At 35.7% G+C, this 22,245-nt stretch overlaps 1 protein-coding gene across 2 annotated transcripts in view; it reads right to left on the reverse strand.

Moving 5' to 3' along the window:
• Positions 1-22,245, reverse strand: part of LOC109036824 (E3 ubiquitin-protein ligase COP1) — a 29,748-nt gene that overhangs the window by 3,128 nt on the left and 4,375 nt on the right. Inside the window, exons 3-10 of one of the 2 annotated variants that reach the window (XM_019051200.2) lie at positions 10,743-10,903; positions 9,474-9,648; positions 8,582-8,684; positions 7,032-7,212; positions 5,696-5,842; positions 4,075-4,266; positions 834-983; positions 49-125 (exon numbers count right to left, since the gene is read on the reverse strand). In XM_019051200.2, the coding sequence (XP_018906745.2) occupies positions 49-125; positions 834-983; positions 4,075-4,266; positions 5,696-5,842; positions 7,032-7,212; positions 8,582-8,684; positions 9,474-9,648; positions 10,743-10,903 (1,186 nt within the window). Of the gene's footprint in view, positions 1-48; positions 126-833; positions 984-4,074; positions 4,267-5,695; positions 5,843-7,031; positions 7,213-8,581; positions 8,685-9,473; positions 9,649-10,742; positions 10,904-13,717; positions 20,450-22,245 lie in introns of those variants that run through there. The other variant, XM_019051198.2, reaches the window with a different exon arrangement.

Here is a 22,245-nt window from a genome sequence, read left to right on the forward strand (position 1 = left end):
ACTGATAAGTAGTTTGAGTTTTAAAGATAAAAGAGGCTAGAAACTAACCTTAAGAAATGCAGCTGCCGTGCAAGCCCCTCCTCCTTTGCCTTTGCCTAAATTGTTGACATCTACCGCAGGAAATTCTGAAACAAAGCAACCGCAAAAATAAGAATACCTCACTTCGAAATCTGAGAGGTCAATTTTTTTCTTACATCTTGCTGTTCTGCTCCTCTCTTGAATTTAATCCCATAAGTGAATTACGTTCCGCAAAAAGGAACCAAAAGCATTCCATTGTTGATAGGATCGTGCAACTTACATTCTTTACAAAAAATTAAATTCTAAAAGGTTACTTTCGTCTTCAATTTGAAGTTAATTGTGATTGAAGATAAAACTTGATTAGACGATTAGTTTGTATTTGCAAGGTAACAAAAGTTGCACAATCTTAGCAACATTGGAATGCTCTTGCTTCCTTTTTGCAAACTGCAATCCAAGTTTAGGTATCATGTGCATTTCAGCAAGACCAGTCATTGGCTTTGAAATACGTGTAAGCATATCAATGTACCTGGCTAGCAGGTACAATGACTGCTCTTTCTATTTCTATTATATTCTTATCAAACAAACATTCAATATATACATAAAAAGTTAGCTGATTTTGATTCACTGATTCCGACAAATTAATTTTGAAAGTTGAAAAACCAAAAAAATAGGACATAGATGAAAAACTTCTCAGATACGATAAATTTGGAAAGCTTTAATACGTCCACCGAATTCTATGTAAACTTTCCGTGATGAAACATGTATAACAGTGATGAATTTCACAACCTGTCCATCGGTTTATTGCGAGTTGTTACCTGTCATTTTGGAGGTGTAATGTTTCCACAGGGGAAATCTCCACACACGATCTCCAGTGACTGTGCCGGCAGCTCTCAACTCCTCCCACACAGACGATGAATTGGTGAACACCCCTGTAGCAGCACCGCCAATTGCGACCATCATCGCTCCTATTGAGAAAATAAATAATAAATTACCAAAAGGATTCAGAACAGTTGTAAGAAATGACTACGTAAGGCCTGAAAAAAGGTGAAGGATTCATTTCCAGAAACATGGAGGAATTTATTTCATGGGTAATCTGCGTACTTCACAAAATCATACTTCTATGGTTAAATGGATTACACTTTGCAATAAAGGGCCACTATCTCTGGATCTTCCATAAAAGCACATATCTGCATAGGGAAACCAATGGCACATATGTTATTTCTAAAATGAACCAGAAATAGTGGTTCCTTATTGCAAAATGTAACCCAAATGGACTCATGACCGAATTTACACATAGGCAGTAAAGGCCGCGGTTTACATTCATGAACGTTAATAATTTGAAGAAGCAGGTAAAAAGCTAAGATTTTTATGTAATACCACATCACATACACACGCCGCAAGTCAAATAGTTGCGCGCTTGAACATCGCATGTAACGATGACATAATGACTGCATTCATAACGAACACTAACAATAAGATTATTAATCAATTTTGGACGTCAGTGATTTGATTTGAGATAGGTGAAAAGGTAAGATTTCCCTTCACTTTCGCGTGATACCACATCACATACATACTCCGCAGGTCGAAGAGTCGCGCGCTCGGTTTCCGCACTAAACGACATGAGCACAATGATTGCGTTTATACTGCCGCACTAAGGAAAAACGCCGTATGAACCGTCAGGCAATGCCAAATTTCTTTTCATGAAACACGAATTCCCTGGTAACCTTATGAATATTTTTCTTCCAACTTTCCGGATAATTTTCTTCGCAATTCCACCTGAGGTTTTTGAAAATATCAAGGAAAAATATTCCTGACATTCCTCAAAAATAAAAATTGTATCTAAGGAAACTTGGCAACTCTCGAATGTTCATACGGCGTTTTTCCTTAATTTGGCGGCATAAACTTCGGTAATTTTAATTTGAGACAGGTGAAAAGCTAAGATTTTCCTTCATTTCCGCTTGATACCACATCACGTGCTTATGACGGAGTTTGAATAGTTGCGTTATTTGGCCCTGTGTCAAATGTGATCCTTCTGCATTTTTTTTTTTATTTGAAGCAGTAGCATGTTAAACGTTAAAAAATTGCCGAATTTCGTATTGAAGCCTCCCTAAAGGAGGGGGAGGGGTGGGGATCGACGGAAAAACCGATTTCTGTTGAGCTGGAGTCATTACACAGTGCCGAAACTTTGCAGAATATAAATGATTGCATCCTATAAAATAAAGAATTGCTACCACTTCGCACTAAAGGGAATTTTACTTTACTTTAAATAGCATGTGCGGATAGATCTTTCATTTAAAACGAGTTCAACTCAATTCGATGATCTGTTAACAAATTAAGGTAAAGGTGCCTCCCTGCTCCTTTTTCATGCCTAACCCCGAAAAATCCGTCATAGTTACGAGGCCTCACATGCTAGTGTGCGACTCCTAAAATGATTGATCATATCTGAGAGGGGGCCAAATGGACTACATTTTGCAATTTGGAACTATAAATTCTAGCCCGGTTTAAAAACAACGTATGTGCCATTAGTTTCTCTATGCACATAAGTGTTTCTCCAGAAGAGCCAGAATCTATAGTTCCAAATTGCAAAATGCAGTCCAAATCTAACAGAAGCCGGGAGCTAACAAAAAAACTCAAGTAAAGGGGGGGGGGGGGATAAAAACGAAGAAAAATACAAAATTAACAACTTCGTTTTGAAGACAAAAGCTGCTATTCGTCGTTTGATTTTTTTCATTTACGCTTCCCTCATGTTCTTTTTTTTAAAGTGTATGCTTTCATTTCAGGAGCTCCGCGGTTCTTTTAGAAATTTTCTCTTTTTTGCCCCTCCCCCTTTTCCAGGTCAGCGTTTTTCTTTCGTTTTAAACTTTTATGGATGTTCCCGGATTCTTTTTACCTGTTTGAGGAAGATTACCTACCCTCTTCCATTGTTTTGTAGCCTGGAAGTTTCTTGATCAATGATCGGACCGCCAAAGAAACAAAAGCGGGGATTTCCATGTCCTACTTCCGATACTACTGAGCTAAGGAAGAACGCCGTATGAGCATTGCCAGATTTCCTTCACTAAAAATGAATTCACTGGGAAAATTGTGAATATTTTTTGTTCAAATTTTCAGACAATCTTATTCGCAATTTGATCTAAAATATCTGAAATTTTCAAGGAAAAGTGGACCACGTTTAACAGAAAGAAACCAAGCCACATCAGCTACTGCCTAATTTAACTAGGCATTTTAATTTTTTACGAGAGAACGTTTTTGCGGATTCCTTTGAAAATTTTAAGGAAAATGCTTTGTACCATGAAAATTCATAGGAAAAAGGCATGTAGCTGACTGTCAGGCGTGACCCAACAATATTTTCACCATGTTTTGGTCCGAAGTCGGGCCTGACCCGACATAAAGTTTAATGAGCTTTGGAGTTGTATACCAAGCCCAAGTCCTGACTTGACAAGTGCTGCGGCCGGCCCTAGCAGTCGCTGAGGGAACTACTTGGTATGTTGGCATCATTCCACTTGACAAGAGCTGCAGCCCTAGTGGTCTCTGAGGGATTTACTTGGTATGTTGGCATCATTGTAAGCATATTGTTGCTATGGGCAAACAGGGAAAATTAATTGCCACCACAAAGGGTTAATAAACCTCTGAGTAGTTTTTAACCTCTGCAGAGAAACTAATTAAAATGTATCATCGCAATTTTCTGTGATTTATTTAAAATGAGTGATGAAAATTTACCGACCATCATATATGTGACATTTGTGTGTGTGTGTGTGTGGGATTTTTGTAGAGTTAGGTTGAAAAAGCCGATTTGGAGATTCTCTCCTAAGCAGTGTAACATTCTTCAGGTCTACCAACAGCATGAACTTTGTTAAATAATGATCAAATCTATAAAAACCTATCGGTAGACCTCAAGAATGTAACACTGCTAAAGAGAGAATCTCCAGATCGGCTTTTTCAACCTAACTCTGCAAAAATCCCTCTACTGAAAATTTCAACTCCAAATCAGCAAATACCTCATCCCAAGAATCGAAAATTACACTGGCCTAAATCTACAAAATACTAATAAATAAATACCTGTCAAGGTAGCAATGTCCAAAGTTAATCTTGGTTGGAAAGAAGCAGCATAACACAAGGCATCTGCTAAAATCAGTCGACCTTCAGCATCTGTATTGTCCACTTGAATTGTTTTGCCATTCATTGCGGTAACAATATCCCCAGGTTTAGTAGCATGTCCACTTGGCATGTTTTCACACAGTGGTGTAAGAACTAGAGAAATACCAGGAATTATTAGGTATAAAATAAAAAAATAAATTTTAAAAAAAAAAAATTGAAAATGATTCCTAACCAAGATATCAACGTCTTTCAATGAATGAATTCAAACTTAAGTTAACTTAACTAAATCAAAATCCATAAAAAGAACCGTGTTCTACTTGAGTTTAACCGCACACTAAATGTTACCACAATATCTTTGCAGAATGAAAATCAACCTCTATTTCGGCGGTTTGGCTCAATTGATGTGCATTGTTAACACTGTGAACATCACAAGATGGGATAGGAAGACAGCTCAGTCAAGAAGCTTGCCTAAACCATTGTAGTGTGCAATTTGGTCTGTCAACACTTTCCAATATTTTTCTAACATCCATTTTTCCGTTTTACAAAAGCTCGTTTTTCGATCTCAAATCTTCTTTACACCCTATCATTCAGTTCATTTCCATTAATTTTATTACAAAACTTGCAACTGATAGCTAGATAGATTATAGCCAGCCTAACTTGTTGTTTCGCCACCTGTTAAGTCAGCAAGTCTATATAAGGGTGCGCTGCCCCTAAATCGAGGTCCTTTACCATCTTAGACCGTGTGTCTACACATCACGCCTTCTCAGCCCTTCAGGCGAATCTTCACTGAGTGTCAACCAGTGAAAGTCCATCATAATGTGGAAATTCGACGAACTTTTCAAATCACTCTCATTCTTCAAATTATTCTATTTTGTGTAATGTTCAATCATATTTCCGACTTAATACAGTGATAAACTTTATCTCAAAATTTCGTCTCTTTAATTTTCACTCCATTTCTCGTAGTTTGTTGATCCTACCTTAACAAAGATCAGCTGGTGCCGAACGGTTTTCTTTCAACTAACTCTTAATTCTAACATGGTGTGAAATCCGTGTTCGACTCATAACTCTCACAGATCCATGGTTTTCTTGGTCGATGGTCTCCTGGTTTTTCTTATGAGCAGAAAATTCAAATTTTTCGTGATCAGTTTATCTAGGTTAGGAGTTAGGTAGATGGGGTATGAGAATCTGAGGCTAACAGAGATTCCCTGGAAAATATTTGTATGAGTGTAATGTTCTTTTAAATGTTTAAATTTAAAAACAAACATGGATTTAAAATTTTATTTTCACAGGAACAAAATTCATTCACATTGCTTCCTCTGACTAGAATCAGCTTTTAATTTGCAGCCTTGTAACTACGGTCCTATGGCACTTCAGTTCCTGGATGGAAACTTCGTTTTTTGTTCATATTTTTGCAACCGTCCTTACAGTTTAGCCTTTACAGGATTTCAATTACGATTTGTTACATTGCCAATTCCCTGTTTTTATAGGAACTATATTCCCTTTGATTTCTCTGCAAGTGCCTGAAAAGATTCTTTAGCAATGTTAATTTGTTTCATATTGCACAGTGAGGGAAACACTTTACCTGTTAGATTAATTGGCAACTGGAGTTTACTTGCAGCAAGAACGGTCGAGACGACACAAGCAGCACCACCCATATCAGCTCTCATCTCGTCCATCGATGCAGACGGCTTGATGCTAATACCACCGGAGTCGAATGTAACACCCTTGCCTGAGAGAAAAATTTTAAAAGAAGCATGAATAAAATTCATTAATATAAGAGCAAAAAATATTCAGTCAGGACTTTCTTAGTCCCTGTTAACAGAGAGCAAATTTGAAGTAGGATTCTTGAAGAGCTTCATCAACAACACGGAAAAAATTTGAGCAAATAGCATTTTGCAAGCAAGCTGATTGGATTCATGCATTTTCCTTTCAAAACATTTCCGCAAATTAGCGAGAAAGTTGAACTTCTGTAACTGTGTATTTCTCGGTTTCAGAGTTACTTTTTTGCGTTTCAGTGTGCGCATCGTGTTTGACGCATTATTTACCTTCAGAAAATTGTAAAATCAATCTTACAACCGTTTACCACAAAGAATATACCACTGGGCAGGGTAAGAAATAAGTATTACAATAAAATTGCATGCGGAACACTTTTGAACATGTGAAAATTCAAAGATTTAACTCCAAGATGAGAAATCAGTGTTTCCTATTTCAAATCAAACTTCCAATCTGTCAAAAAACCAATGACCGTCTAGTCTAGTTGGCTAGTGACAACTGAACAACCAAGCAAATGTTTTCTGCACGATGGAATAACTTCCTTTGCTGAGTTTTTCTTGAAAAGTCTACAAAGATAAAGTATCAGTGTGGGAGGGATTTTTGAAGAATCCATTGTTCGTTACCTGTTAAATGGTTTATGGTGGTAATGGTTTTTGATTGCTGATCTGTCATTTAATTTTAATTTTCCTGTAGGCTAATAGTGTGAATTTCCTGATTACAGTGAAATATAAATACTAATTCCATTCTTCACTAAACAATGTTGGGCTTCTTCATCATTTTTGACACTTTCTGAGTAAAATGTTCACAAAGGAGCTTCAAATTCCACACATTTTGCGATTAGGAACTACCATTTCCAGCTCATTCGTAAAAACACATATGTCAATAGGGAAACTAATGATGCATACATTGCTTTTAAACTGAACCAGAAATTATCATTCCTAATTGCAAAATCTAGTCCAAAGGAATACTTGGTTTTCTCGACTCATACATGCTAGCATGCTACTCAGCAGAGTTTTTTTTTTTTTCAGAGAAATTTTAACTGATCAAAGGGAGAATAGATTTGGTCTTGCTTTGGAGACAAAAAATACTTAGTAATAACTAATAGACCAAACCAAACTTCAAATTTTTTAAAAAAAAATACTTACCAACTAGAACGACAGGTTTATCATTGGATGAACCTCCACTATAACTGATTTCTAGGAAAGCTGGTGGCTCATTGGAGCCTCTCGTTACACTAAGGAAGGCACCCATTTTTTTCTCTTCAGCCCATTTTTGATCATGAATACTTAGTTTGATTTTTTCTGATGTCAAATTTTCTTTGACCACCTGGGACAGAGAAACACCAGCCATTAAGTTGATTCTGAGTGATGAGTTCCGCCACTACATTGCGCTACTTCACAGTCTGTGTCTTTGAGAAGCAACAATTATCGTAATGTACGAGTCAATGCAAGAAACTGATCCATGTTTAGCAGCACTGCTAAGTAAAGCAACATCAAATTTGTGAGGATTCATTGAAAATTTATAGTTGAAACCTTCTATAGGGTTCTATAGGGTTGTGATCAACCCATCAGTTACTCACAGTCAACTCTGTTAAATTGTAAATTTCTTAATACTTTTGTAGTAGGCGAAATCTTGAATAAAACTTTAAAAAAAAACCTCCATAACGGACAGTGCTCTTTGACTGAATGTGTAAGATGGAGATAGCTTCATGGTATCTGGCAAACTGACTAGCAAACTAATCAAAGCAACTCTTTGAAAGTTTCTGCAAATTTTCCTGTACTTTACAGTAATATTAAGTAAAAATTTCAAGCGATAAAGTTATCTCCTTTTCTTTAAAAAATAAAATAGGAGCAGACATTTTATAAAGTTGCCATCAAGATGCGGGATTTGCAACTTTGGTCATCGACATATTACCCTGCAATTAACATAGGAGGTTTCCTCTCTAGCTTTTACAGTTACAAAATGGGCCTCAAGACAATGTAGGTATGAATTGAATCATGGCGCAACATGTTTTCTTTTCATAATTTCTCGGAAAAAATGAAACACACAATAAAAGGTCTGGAAATAAACACCTGAACAGAATATACCTAAGTGTTTAAAATTAACATTGGTTGAAAAGCAAAAAAAAAACAAAAAACATCATTTCGATGGTTAAAAAGCGAAACAACAGTTTTCCTGTGTGCGGATTTCCTATTATACCTTACTTCATCATTAGAAAGCTAGTTATAAATTTCTTGAAAACTTCCCGGTCTTTTTTCTCTGTAAGCGGGAAATTCTGTACAAATTTCAAGCTACAGAGTTGGGTTATTTCTCTTCAAAAAAATAAAATAAGAACACTGCAATGGAAGTAGGTCGTTTTGTACTTTAGCCATCCATTTGAATAATACAACATCAACTTGATTTGTGCTAAAAATATTTATATCTTGTTCAAGCGTTGATTTCTGAGCTTCCCATTGTACATGTTGTTTTTTAATTGACATTTCGAAAAAAGAACGTTTGATTTTGTTTCTGGGTCTGACGTGTCTCGTAGCCTGATGCAGGGGAAATTTCACAAAAAAGTAACTTTGTCCTACAACAAAAGATCTGGGGTGTTTTCCCAAAATATGTCAGTGGCTTTGAGAGGTCTACCTAGATGACCAAAATAATCTCAAAAAACGGAGACGAGAAAAAGAAATTAAAAACAGCAAATATAAACCTGAGAGAAAATGGTGGGAGTCATCAGATTGCCAGGAGTATCCATCAACATTCGCGCAAAGTTTTGCGCTTCGGCTTTGATGAGTCCTTTCTCCCATTGGTCACTAAAAAGAGGATAAATGCATAATGTCAATGAGAAGAAATTCACTATGAATACGATTGTGCAATCTTTTTGAGGCTTCTAATAAGATGGAAGGTCCCGAAATATTTTGAGCATATTTTTAAGGTAAAAACTGTAAGAAAACGACAACCAAAAAAGACTGTTAGAAATATGTTTCACAAACTTAAATTGGGATGACATAGACTTCTATCAGGAACAAAAATTACCCCTAAATTCGTAAAGATCACTGAGAATGAGTGGTAAGAGAGAACCTCAACCTTTTGCTTACACAATGACTTTAAAAGTTGAGCAGAACATGAACAACAGAAATCATGATTTCTTCCCTTTCCTAATCTCTAACCTTACAAAAGCAAAATCCAACTTATTTATACAAATTACATTAATTTGAACAATTCTTTTTCTACATGAGATGAGTCTATTATCACATTTTAGCGATTTGACTTCATCACAAAAATAACGCGTATACATAGAGCAATGGCTGTAAGTTTTTTTCATAGAAAAATGAGATGATGGAGATGAGAGAAACCAAGAGATTCACTATCTTAGACAATCATGTCATCCATCATGTTTTTCAAGGGTCAAAATATTGCTTTCAAAATTGATCTGAAAGCCTAGTGACCAAGCCTTGTTCTTTTATTCCAATAAAAACTTTAGAGATAAAATTCGTCCCATCAAAACACTAATTTTACACGTTTAGGTGACCCCTTCTACTTACAGAAAGGTTCCAATATTTTTGAGATTTTATTAAAAGCAAAACTAAAGCTCTACTAACCTATCTTCTTTCTCGTAAAATTTCACGGCTGGGGCCACCTTTCTGTTCTTCTCATTCTTGTACGCTTGAAACTGCCATAAACCTAAAGTGGCACCTTCTGCAGCTGCTTCTGAATCGCCAAAACTTTCAACATGTACTTCTACCACTCCTACGTCCTGTAAACTTTTGCATCCCGCTAAAAAAGATAAAAAAGTGAATTATTTCAAAAATTGCTTCAAAATTTTGACATACTCTTTAAAGGGTCTGCAGAAGAAGTGGATGGATGAAGAAAGGAGAAATGTGTTTCCTTGAATTTCGCAAATCAAAGTTTGAGATGGATCTATAGTGCTCACAAAAACAATTACAAGTCAAGTCGTCAACCTTTAAAACATCCCTGAGCGTCGTCTCTGTGAACGTGAACATAATCAGGCCTTCAACTAACCATCAAAAAACCCCAATACAAGACAATCTATATCATCTCATAAAACCTCATTACTATCTGTTTATCTCCTACAGAATACTAACATAAATCCATAGACCTATTATGATACCTACCCTTACCCTTTCATCCCAGCTTTAATTAAAACCTAAATTTCTTTCCAATTTCAGACCCCTTCCGAGGCCGCAGTATCCCCCGGATATAAAGCCTAAAACAAGATACAAAAAAAAAAAAAAAAAAATCCCTGAGCGTCAAATCATACTAACGTACATAAGGTATCAATGAACAAAAATTTGATGATGAAATTGTGCCTGAAACACAAACTACAACCAAAGTAAAAATAAAGGTTGCAAAAACAGAATACTTGATGTATTCACTCAGATCACCCTTTAGCAGTCATTTCAAAGTATTGCCCCATCACTAATTACTTAAACACTAATTCCATCCAGATGTAGTACAGAATAATTTTACTCTCACAAATCTTTGAAATAATTAATGTCTTGGCATTCAGAGATCATCAAGGGCTTCATGGTTCTTCAGACCAGGTTTACATCAAATCACAATTTTTTCTCTTCAATATAAAACGAATAGGTAGGACAAATCACACTGTGGAAAGTCTTAAAATCGACTTTCCCAATTGCCTATTTTGTGAATCCTTTTCTATGTAAGATTATGAAAAGAGTACGCATGACCTTTTCTTTTCTCGGCCAGACTTTGTAAAGAAGCCAAATGTCTATGTTCAGTGATGTGGAACTGCAGATCCATTTCGAGGAAATCAGAATGTTTACATTGTTTAGTTAAGTAATGGAATTAAGTGTTGGTAATATTTGGATGCAGGGCAATTTGCTTACCAGCAGACGCAACTCTGACCGCTTCCCTGCCTTCATCGCGCTCCTCAGCTTCATCATAGGATTGACCAGCTTTGCCTACATTAACGAGAGCAACAGTGCCAAATGAATCTGAAATATCGTACAGAATTCGAACTTTTCCTTTCTTGAAACTTGCTCCAAAACTGTAAAATTCACAAAATGTATAACAGTTAATAAATTAAATTTAATGATTACGGTGTATAGACCTTAACTTGCTGTGAATACACGAGTAAATTTGAATTAAAGTAAAAGAGAGCCCTGGTCATCCACGGTCCAGATGGTCAAAGGTCAAAGGTCATCCAGTCTTTTTCCTCAAGCGCAGGGCTGGATTAACGATTTTGCCGCTGTGGACACGCGGAAATTTGCCGCCCCGGAGGGCCCACTGTAAGATGCAATTTTAGCCCATTTTTTTCTTAAAAATGTCCAAAAATGAGGCTGTAATTTTTTTAGCTTTTAATCCAAGTTTTACTATGGGTTTATTGTTTAATCAAGAACTTAACTTTAGATGATTTTAAATAATAAACTCATTTGTGTAAAGGGATGTCAGGCACCACTCTACTGACACCAATTTATTGTATTGTATTGAAAATATGAAAAACAAGTAATTGAAAAAGTATAATTAGATTGCCTGACCGGGTTCCCACACGGGGTCTCACAACTGAACACGAGCAGCCATTGGCGAGGCTACACTGGAAAAAAGTGAGGTAAAATTAAGGTGATCCCACCCGCGTTCGATATCGATATCTATACATCGACGGATAAACGTCTTTTGTGACTTTGCTTTTGACTTTTTCTTTTCATTTCAAATTTTCAGGGGCAGCATTTTTTTTTTTTTTTTGTTTCTCGATTTCTGCTGCCCCCAAAAATTTGCCGCTGTGGGCAAAGGCCCATTTTGCCCCTACGGTTAATCCAGCCCTGCTCAAGCGGATAGTTTTTCTCAATTTGCCAGGCAGTCTAAACTCAGACCAGACAGTCGAAGGAGATTCGGTCTCATCCCTCAATCGACTCTTCATCCAATTATCCTGTCAGATAGTAATTTTGCCAATAATGTGCATTAGAGATCAGTTTGAAAAGTCAATATCCTGTCAGTCTAAACTCGAAAATAAAATATGTCTTGCTCAAATTTGCTGTAACTCTTCCTACTGCACTGTTTGTGAAAAAACGACTTTTTACAGTGGGTGCTTTTTCGGTCTGCGGTTCGTAAGTTCGGCTTATCCGCGGTTTTCCATTATTTACGGTACCTCCAGTCGCGAGAATGATCGATTATCGACCAAATTTAAAGCTGCGGTAAAGAATCGATCATTAAAGTGTTATTAGGTTGCAAACACCTTGTACATCGATCCTTTTCTATGCGTTTTAATGGCGGATTAATCGATATATCGCAAAGCACGCCACACCACTGGTCCCAACTACCGCGGATAACTGAGATTTAACTGTATTATTAAGTGTCCGAGAGGCTGTGGGAAGAATGACTTGGTCCGCAACGAAATGGAAGAACTAATGATGCAAATAAGGTCTCTTTTTTTTTAGGTCTATAAAATTAGGTATACAAATTGCAAAAAAATAAGAAATATTTGATCATGAATTCTGGGGCTCTTTTCAAGCATTCAAATCTACATAGGCCTCCATTGGGTGGTTATGAAGTTAGCCTAAGAGTTTTTACAAGGGGGGGGGGGGATTCAAGCAAAGGTGTATGTAGAAAAGGGGGTGAGAGATTGGCTTAGGCGGATTGTTAACAGGAGGGTGGGAGAGACCACACTACTAGCCATTACGGTGTATGAAATACGATTACTCGAACAGTGTCCAAGGAGAATTTGTTTTTCCTAAATAAATAATTTCTCAATTTACCTTTTTCCCCTAAAAATAATTCGTAATTCCTTCATCTATGATACCTACTTTCAATTTTCTTTCATACCTACTTCAATTTTTTTCTTTCATAATAAGCAGGCACTGAGAAACTCAGAAAAGCTAAGGAAATTCGTGTTAAGTTATGTTTCAACAAATTAAGATGATCAGTTTTTTTGCTTGATAAAAACAAGGAGATAACCAAAGAGTTCTTCGACATAACATACATTTTTACCACCAGAATACATTTTTCTCTAAAATCATAATAAATGTCCTACAAAATTTTGTAAACCTCCCTTCCTGCAAACAATTTTTTTGGCATTAGTCAAAGCAAAAAATAGGCAAAGGGAGAAAGAAAGTAACTCCATATTTTCACTGTTAATATATAAAACGGCATGCACAACATTGTGGTACTGCTGTCATGTGAACTGATTACAACAACTGAACATGTATTGGTTAGGGTAGATGGAGGGCTGAGCTTGAGCTATAAATTAAATTATTATTAAGTGATTAAATGGTTCACGAATAATTCATGGTGCACACTGTAATAGGAAGTCTTTTTCCCCTAATTGCAAACTTCCTCTGAGGTTTTTAAACCTTGGTTCGTCAGGGATGGCTTTGAACAAGACATGAAAGCTGAGTTTCTTAGAAGCAGTCGATTTTACAATGATTCAATTTGGTTGGAAAAAGTCTCCTTGAGAAAGGTATAAATTCTGAGTAGGTAGGTAATTTTCTAAATTACATAATTTATATGTTTTTATTTATTTTTTATGACTAAAATTTGTTTTTTTTCTCAATGAATCCAAAATTGCTTATATCATCACACACCAGATAAAACAAGAGCCCCCCCCCCCCCCTTAGTAGTCCATTCATAAAGGATTCTGTTATGAAACAAAATTAATCAAATGCTATGGAGAAATGAGTTTCACCGTCTTACAAAATTCTCAAATGATTGTACCACTCCTGCGCCAAACTATCCTATGAATGAATACCTAAGCAGTTTTCAAGAAAATTTTAGGCATTTGCTAGCATGATGATTAACCATTACCCGGCATGATCCAGTAAACGAAACAGGCATCGAGGAACAATAAGAATCCACAGAAAAAAAACCATTCCTTTCTACAATTCTTTATTACTTAACAAGAAAAACATAACATTTATGAACAAAAATAAACATACAATTGAGTGAACAAGCTGGTAAACAGGTTCTTTTTCTATGATTTTATGCTGAAAATAGAAAGAGGCAACAGTCTCATATTTTGATTGGAACATGCTTGGAGGCGCTGAGACAAATTTTCGTTCCGACCTTGATCATGAAATTATAATTCCTATTATTACTGCGATAAAACTAAGGAACGAAAAAAGGAACTTGACATTTACTGATCGGAGCAAAGATTTCAAGATTTGATGAAAAAAAAGGAGGAAAATTAAGAATCAAAAACAGTGTCGCATGCAAAAGCAACAGGCACATACACGTTAAAAAATTTGAAATCAATGTAGAGAACGACCTAACTGTTCCCAACATTCCATAAATCTTCATACTCTAAGAGTACAGTTGGCTTGCTAGGTAGTTCCTAAATATTAAAAAATGCTGGGATTTAAAATACTTTTACTTTCCTCTTCGTTCCTCAGAGGTTCAGCAAGTTTTTACATTCCTCTCATAAATGAATCAAAAGTTTTTTTTTAAAAAACTAGCATTTTGTGTTGTCACGAACAAAGAAACGAACCTGTTTACTGACTCATTCTTGACAGTTATTTACAATAAAATATTGAGAAGTTTTTTTTTTCATTAAGATAGACCAACTCTTTCAGCGAGAAGAGAGCATGACAATACCTACCATCATCAAACAAATTTTCTCATAATTTATTTCTTTCTCTCTAGCTCCGTTACGAGATATTTCTTTGACAAATTCAATAAGATTATTGACCAAACAAATTGAAAGATCCTGATTAATGAAATCCATACCACTTAGTATCCAAGACTGAAAATCTCCCTTGCTATTGAGGATTTTATTGAACATTTTTACTGAATTTCATGTCGTTATTGCTCACTGAAGACAAACGATTCTGCCAGCTGAACATAGAGCTGAACAGAAGCTGAATCTGCGAATGGAGAAATTCGTGTAGTTTCTACACAAGTGATGAAGATTGGATATCTGTTGAACAGTCTTAGCTAGCAAGTTGAGTTTTTTGTTCTGCCCCTTAAATTTTTTTACAAAAAAAATTGTGGAAGCCAGAATTATTATCAATGCTTCCTGCAAAATTATGAATATTTGGGTAAAGGAACAAATTCTACGTTTGGGGACATGCGGTCTGATTGGATTTAGACTAGTTATTTGAGCTAAAATACTCTTACTACTGAGACATCAATTACCTACATGATTGTGCGGTCAATAATCAGGGTGTCTATTAACGCTTTATTACCTAAAATCCTTACTTTTCCAGCACTTTTTCTTTACTTTTACTTTCTGTACACCCTGAATATTGTATTTCTAATTATGAGAATGGAGAAGATAATTCAGTGAATACATACTTTCAAGGCAAAGAAATATCTATGACTTAATGGGAAACATCAACATTTAGCACAGAAGGCATTGTAATAATTTAAAAGGTTTTAAAATCCTTAAGCCACAGGATAAAGAAAAAAAAAATCGGCTAGAATAAAATTCTGCAGCAAAATAATCTACAGGATGGAGTAGGGCATAAAATGCACCATCTTCACACAACAAAGCTAATCAACAAGAGTGTAAGTATAATAGCCAACAATTGGAATACAGCTGAAAAATGCCAAAAGAATGGGGAGACACAGATTCTTGCAAATTTATCTTATTACTGATTACATTGAATCAGTCTTCCTAATCACAAGATCCAAGGCCACACAAACAGATCAAACAAAATTCGAAAATCTGGTTTCTTGTAAAATACTAGAAGAGCAAATATTAAGGATGGAGAACTGACCGATAATTTTTAGCACTTGTCCCAGTATTAGTGATGTAAAAATATAAGTTTGAGGACCAACGATATGTTTTAAAAAAGGGTTCCATACTTCAAAAGCACCAAGGACGTTATCTAATGAACGATATCACAAATTAGCAGGCGAATAAACAAAAACACTTTGCCAACCTCAACCGCTCTCAACACCTCAGGAAATAGACAAATTTTCCAACTTCTGTTGCCGATGAGCCTATTATTACTAATAATGCAATACACATTAAATCTGTAGGTAGTAAAATAATAAATAAACTACTTCAGACGTGTTCTCATGGTTGTTGACAAAGTTGGATCTCCAACTTTAGTCTTTCATCCCTCTCTCAATCTTTGAAGTCTTTAGTATCCTAACATAATTTCAAAATATTCCTAGGGGAACAGCTGGGTTCTGAACTTTTGTTACTTTAGAATTGAAGTTCTCGTCATAGAATGTTGACTGTCGAACGTTGAATGTCTCTTTAATAGAATGTTGGGAGGGTCTTAAAAGCATAAATCGATGGATAAAAGAGCAGTACGTATCTCTGATTGTGACGTTATTCCTGTCATACTTTATTTTTAAGAATAGTCAACTTAATTTCTTGAAAACGTCTTTTAAATTTTTCTTTTGGAATAGCAGAATATTCTGTATACATATCAAGCTATAAAGTGGGTTCGTTTCTCTTCCAAAAAAATAAAATAGAAGCAGAGATTTTGAAACACTACAATGGGGATACATGGTTACGCACTTAGCCCATCGAAATATACAATTAAGAGACAGGTTATTCCATGTCAATTCCATGCAAAGAAGTATTGAAGATATGAAGCTGACAATTTGGGTTTTTTCTTGTTTTTGACATGGAATGATCCAGACGGAATAAACTCAATATACAAAATAATCTGTTCATTCTGAAAGTCAACGCAATCGACCTTTCAACATTCTTTTAAAATTTTCACCCAAAATGAAATACATTTTTGCTGTTCGTCTTAATGCAAAGGAAAAAAATAAAGGATTTCCAAAAAAAGAAAGAAAAAATCCAGATCCTATGACAGTTTTTCTATTAAAGAACCAATTTTCAATCCTATCACTTACGGCTTTGTTTAAAATGATCATACCATGAAATTAAATTGCTATTAGATTCTTTGAACTTAAAAATTCTTTGATAGATTCTGAAATTTGATTCCGCATTACAGGTTTACGAAACTGAAATTAGGAAATAATGAAGCTGCAACAAAAATTAAAGGAAACCAGTCGAATGAGATAAAAATAAAAAATGAATTCTCCACCACAGGAGGCACAAAATAATCAAATTTGTTCCTATTTAATAGCAGGAAACCACAGATGGAAAATACAATGATAAAAGCGATAAAGAAAAGGTTTACCACCACTTCCAGTAAATTGTATTCTTCTTCGCAACAAAACTTTTAAAGAAAAAGAGGATTTAATTAGACAACTTCGAAAATAGACCACAGAATAGCTAATTATTGCTGATATTATGCAAGCAAGATGAACTTAAAAGTACTATCACACATTTATATGTAGCAAAACAGAACTGTTATGGTGGTCGCAAGTGCTTGGTAGCAGATTTAGCAACAAATATTATAATTTTCTTGGTAAATTAAATATTCAAGACTGCTTTGGAGTAGATTTTTTTCTTTTCATTCTATATACAACATGGAACTGATATCACCCAGTATCCTGTGCAAGGATTTAGTTATTTGAGGATGGATTTTAAATTAATTTGTAGATTTTTAATGAGCCTTGGTGGTTACTTAACCCAGACAACCAGACAAGAAGGTCAAGTTCTAGAAAATCAAAGGTCAGAAAAAAGTGATACTGACTCAGAATTTCGCCCAAAAAAGGAGGTGCGTAATGAAACGCGTACCTAAAATTTTTGCCTGAAAAAAAAAGGAGAAAACTCACACTCCAAAATAACTGAATAAAAACTCGGATCAATAGCAGACTGCAATCTTCAGTCATCAATCATTTAAAAACGCTTAATTAATAATAAAATAAATCTAATATCACAATATCAGTTTAATGTACCTTCTCCATGGGTCACAAAATGAAGGGAGGAAAAGAAAATTAAAAAATTACTGAAAAACCATAACCTCACCCGGACAACCTCCCCCTCCCCTGCACAACACAAAACAAAATTAAGCTGAAAAAATCATACCGAAATTGCTGCTAATCAGCTTTCCGGATATCAAACCAACTTGCGTACTTCAATCTCTGGGGGGGAAAAAATATTTGGCACAATACTTTTCCTGATTTCATTTGAATGATGCTTTCTCCAGCAACAAGCATAAAATTTGTGATTAAAAGCTGACTAAACAACTCGGGACGTGATTTCCTAGACCCGAAAACTGTAGAATGCAATTTTCATCTCAGTGTTGCAACAAATTGTAGAATGGTGCAGACAGAAACCGTGTGTAAAAGCAAGTACAGCACCTGCATATAGATGGCTAAATTGCGAAACCACGTATCTCTGTTTGCAACTTTGGAGACTTTTTGTCATACTTCATTTATTCTTTAAAAATCTAATTGACGTAATTTCTGGAAAACTGCCTTGATGTTTTTTTCTCTTCTTCCAGAAGATTCGGTATAAATTTCGAGTTATATAGGTGGCTTGTTTCTCTTCAAAAATTAAAACACCAGCAAGAATTTTGAAACACCATGATAGAGATACGTAGTTTGGCACTTAGGTCATCGTCACTTACAAAAGCAGAAGAAGTGTGCAATAGAATTTTAAATGATTTCTACATTAAGTGCAGGGTCTAGGAAAAATGTAATTTCAGAGAGAAGACGGAAAGAGAGGAGCTTCACTTAGACTGGAATAGCATCCAGAGGAGATGCAGTGAAATTATATATAGGTCAGGCTAACTCTAAAATTTTTATGATACCCTGACTATTTGCAGCGACAACAACATTCGATAACTGCCGCCAGCAGACAGCAGAAACGAACTCATTTGCTTCGTCATCTTTTTTATCTTTCTCCAAAACACTCCGTACAGCATCAAACTTAAAACTGAACAACTGTTTGGTTAAACCCTTATAGTAAACATACAAAGCATTATTTTCCGAGCCACACGCAATGTAGTCCTCGTTTGCTGCTAGACCGACGAAATTTTTCTCATTAATGTGTCCAACTAGTGAGCGTAAGCAGTAGGATGTGTTGATGTTCCATAGTTTAAGTTGACTATCCGTTGAGGCTGAGACAATATCTTCGTTGTTCAAGAATTTTACGTAGGATACAGCTTTCCGATGACCTTCAAATAGAGCCAGGGGTGCTTTCATATTTCTAAGGTCGTAGTAGTGAACGCAGTGATCAGCTGATCCGAAGGCAAGGTGATTCGAACTCCCAGGATTAAATTGAACACAACATACATTAGCTTTGGCTTCTAGGGATGCAACGGAATGGTCAACATCCAAGGACCACAATTTCACTCTTGCATCATCTGATCCAGATGCTATTAGCCTAATATTTACTTTATTAAAATCAACACTCCAACACCTTTTTTCATGTTCTTGAAACGTTCGTGTACGTTGGCCTGTATTCACATCCCATACGGTCACTGTTCCTTCGTAATCACTGCTAGCTAACGTATTTTTATGGTATGAATTCCAACTTAGACAAGAAATTTTTGAATTTGACAGCATCTCTATGCATGGATAGTGAATATCAACAATGTCTCTGATCACTGCGCCATAATCATAAACTTTTATTCTTTTGGTAACTCCTGCTATCGCAAAGAATTCATTGTCTTTGTCGAACTCAATGCTCGAGACTATAGTCGAATTGTTAAAAATATCACTGGAATAGTTGAGAGTTGCTAAAGGACGCAACCCACTGAATCTGGAAAATTTCACGAGGTTATCACGAAATTGGTCCAGTCCAGAGGAGGGACCCGAGGAACCGAGTGGTTTGTCCTTGTCTTTTTCTGGAACTGGAGATTTGTCATTTTTACTGAATAGGAGTTCTTTAGCCCTTAAGTTAAAATAACAGCGAACAAAATCATTGAAATGAGCGTGCATACGTTTTCTCCTCATTGATAATGATCCAATAGTTAAGTTATTACTATTTTTTTGGCTACCATTGAAACTTTCCACACTATCGCAGCTCATTCCTGCATCAGACTTGGCCTTATCTGATGGAGGAAAATCTTCTTGGTCAAAACTACCTTGTTCCAAATCAATACCTTTAACATCTATTGTCGATAATATGCTTTCCACTTCGTTGATGTCTCTCTTGATTAAACTTACTTCTTTCGTCAATTGATTTAACTGTGCTTCTTTGTGTTTCAATAAATGCTTCAGAAATTCATGTAGTAATTTATTTTGAACAGCGCATGACTCAGCTTCTAAAATACTTTTACGCTGGTTTAAAACCTCTAAAATTACATTCACATCTGCTAGAGCTAAATTTTGCGACTCAGAAGCTACAAAACCTCGTAAGTTATCCGATAGAGGCGGTAGTGGATCATCACTGACTTTATCACTACCACCAACCAAGTCCTTCAGATTTCTAACTTTTGTCTTATACTTGGTGATTAACTCGTTCAGAAGGAAATTGGGAAAAATGTGTTCCCTTCCACCGATCATACTGTTGCATTTTGGACAACGGTTGTTTCCTTCAAGGCTTTTTGATATGCACTGAAAGCAGAAGGTGTGGCCGCATTTTGTAATGTGCGCTTCCTCGATCAATTCAAAGCAAATGGGACACAAATAGTCATTAGTTTTATCTTCGAACGAATTTTTCACGCCCTTCAAGACGTAGGGATGCTGTCTCTTCAGGGGCCGGGAGCGAATCGGTGTATTGGTTAATGAAGAGGACCCGCTGGCCATACCGCCAAAATTGAGTTTACTCAGTACTTACGAACTGAAACAGAGAGATTAAAAAATGCTAATGAAATTTCCATCAAGACTATGATACAACATTTTTAGAAATGCAACTGTGAAGCTCTCTCCTTCCATCTTGCTATTTTTAAATGTTCACTGCCCAAGGCAACCACTAGCAATAAAATTATTTTTTCCCTGCACTTACAATACCAAATTTCATTTTATCTAATTATAGCACACCTCCTGGCATAATTTACTCATGTTGTAGAAAAAAAATCTTATGAATAGTTGAAACAGATTGCAAATAAAAGGATTTCAAATGCTCTTGGAGTATGATTCAAAAATCGTTCTTGGTGATTCTGTTCCCACTACGAATTGAGAGCCTGATAGCAAAGTTTTAACTGTCTGCTTGATGATAAGCAAAGGTCATTTTAATTTGGAAGTTCAAATGAAAAATATTCAAATAAAGAATGAGAAAAAAGTAAACAGAAGAAAAACATAGACCTGGTTGTTACTGAACTTTACGTAGTTTGAATGTTGAAAAATTATGAGACACAAGAACGGTTTTCAATTAATGTCAATCTGTTCGAACGTCGAGGGGGGGTGTAAGTAATTTTCCATTTTGGATTATGCAAATCAAAAAACTTTCTATTCACAGGGTTTGATGGGCAACCGGAACTTGATGGATTAAAATAATTTGATTTCGTACGAAATTTACTTTACATGGAAGTACATTAGCGCAAAATTCTTCAGAAAGCAATTGATTTTTGACATAATCCTTGAAAGGTAGTTCCAAGTTTCAGTAATACAAATATTTATACAAGGGATATTGACTCACAACAAAAGAATCGTAATGAAAGGAAATATCATTAGCACCTTTCAAATCTCTATCAAAGGATATTAACACTTTTTTCCCTCTAGTTCTCTCTTTGTTTTATCCCTGAAATCTCCAAGTTTGCTCAAAGTATCCAAGTCTCACACTGAGTTTTTTCTTAATTTTGATTGCTGAATTTCTGACTCATCTCTCAATTAAGGCTAGTGTGCCAAGGTCAACCTCCATTTCAGCCAGCAATGTAGGAAATGCTCAATTTAACAACCCGCAGAAAATGTCAGGGAATTTCCAAAAGCGATGGCTTTTTCTTTCTACATAACTTTATTTTATATTTAATCGCTTAAAAAATGGGGGAATATCATCAATTGTTGAATATCAATTGATCCTCCTGGAAAAATCGGACATTTTGCTATGAAATTGGAAAATATTCTATTCAGTTAAATTCTAAATTAGAGACTTGGCAGTAAGACAAAATTCCATAAGTCACAAGAAGTAGTTGAAGTATTAGACTTTTTGTCCTTCAGATTCCAGTTTTCTCCATGGCATTCTGGGGCATTTTTAGGTAAAAGTCTTTTCCCATTTTTCCTGTTTTACAGGTTTCCCAACCCTTTAAATAATATGAGAAAAAGGTTGAAGAGGAAGAGTAAAGACTGTCCTTCAAAACACACCGTGTATTTATGCTAAAAGGAACTATGTGCTTAGGGTTTCCATTAAGTACAGTTCATTTTAGCATAAATACATCCAAATAAAGTACAGGTTGCTTTAGAGAAGCACAATATTCACAACTAAAACATTTCATCTTAATGGAACAAGGATGTAAATGAGAACGTAGCTTTGTTTTTAAATGAAGTAGTCGATGTTAGTTTCATCTGAAAAGACAAATTTTACGGGCAAAGAAAAAACTGTTTCCTAAAAAAACAAAGTATCAGATGGACGTCCAAACGGCCATTTAATAATGTTACGAGTAAGTGGAGTGAGTCAGGACCACTTTGGACAATCTAGTT

This window comes from Bemisia tabaci, chromosome 9, assembly GCF_918797505.1.
Source record: "Bemisia tabaci chromosome 9, PGI_BMITA_v3".
In the NCBI taxonomy this organism is placed as follows: domain Eukaryota; kingdom Metazoa; phylum Arthropoda; class Insecta; order Hemiptera; family Aleyrodidae; genus Bemisia; species Bemisia tabaci.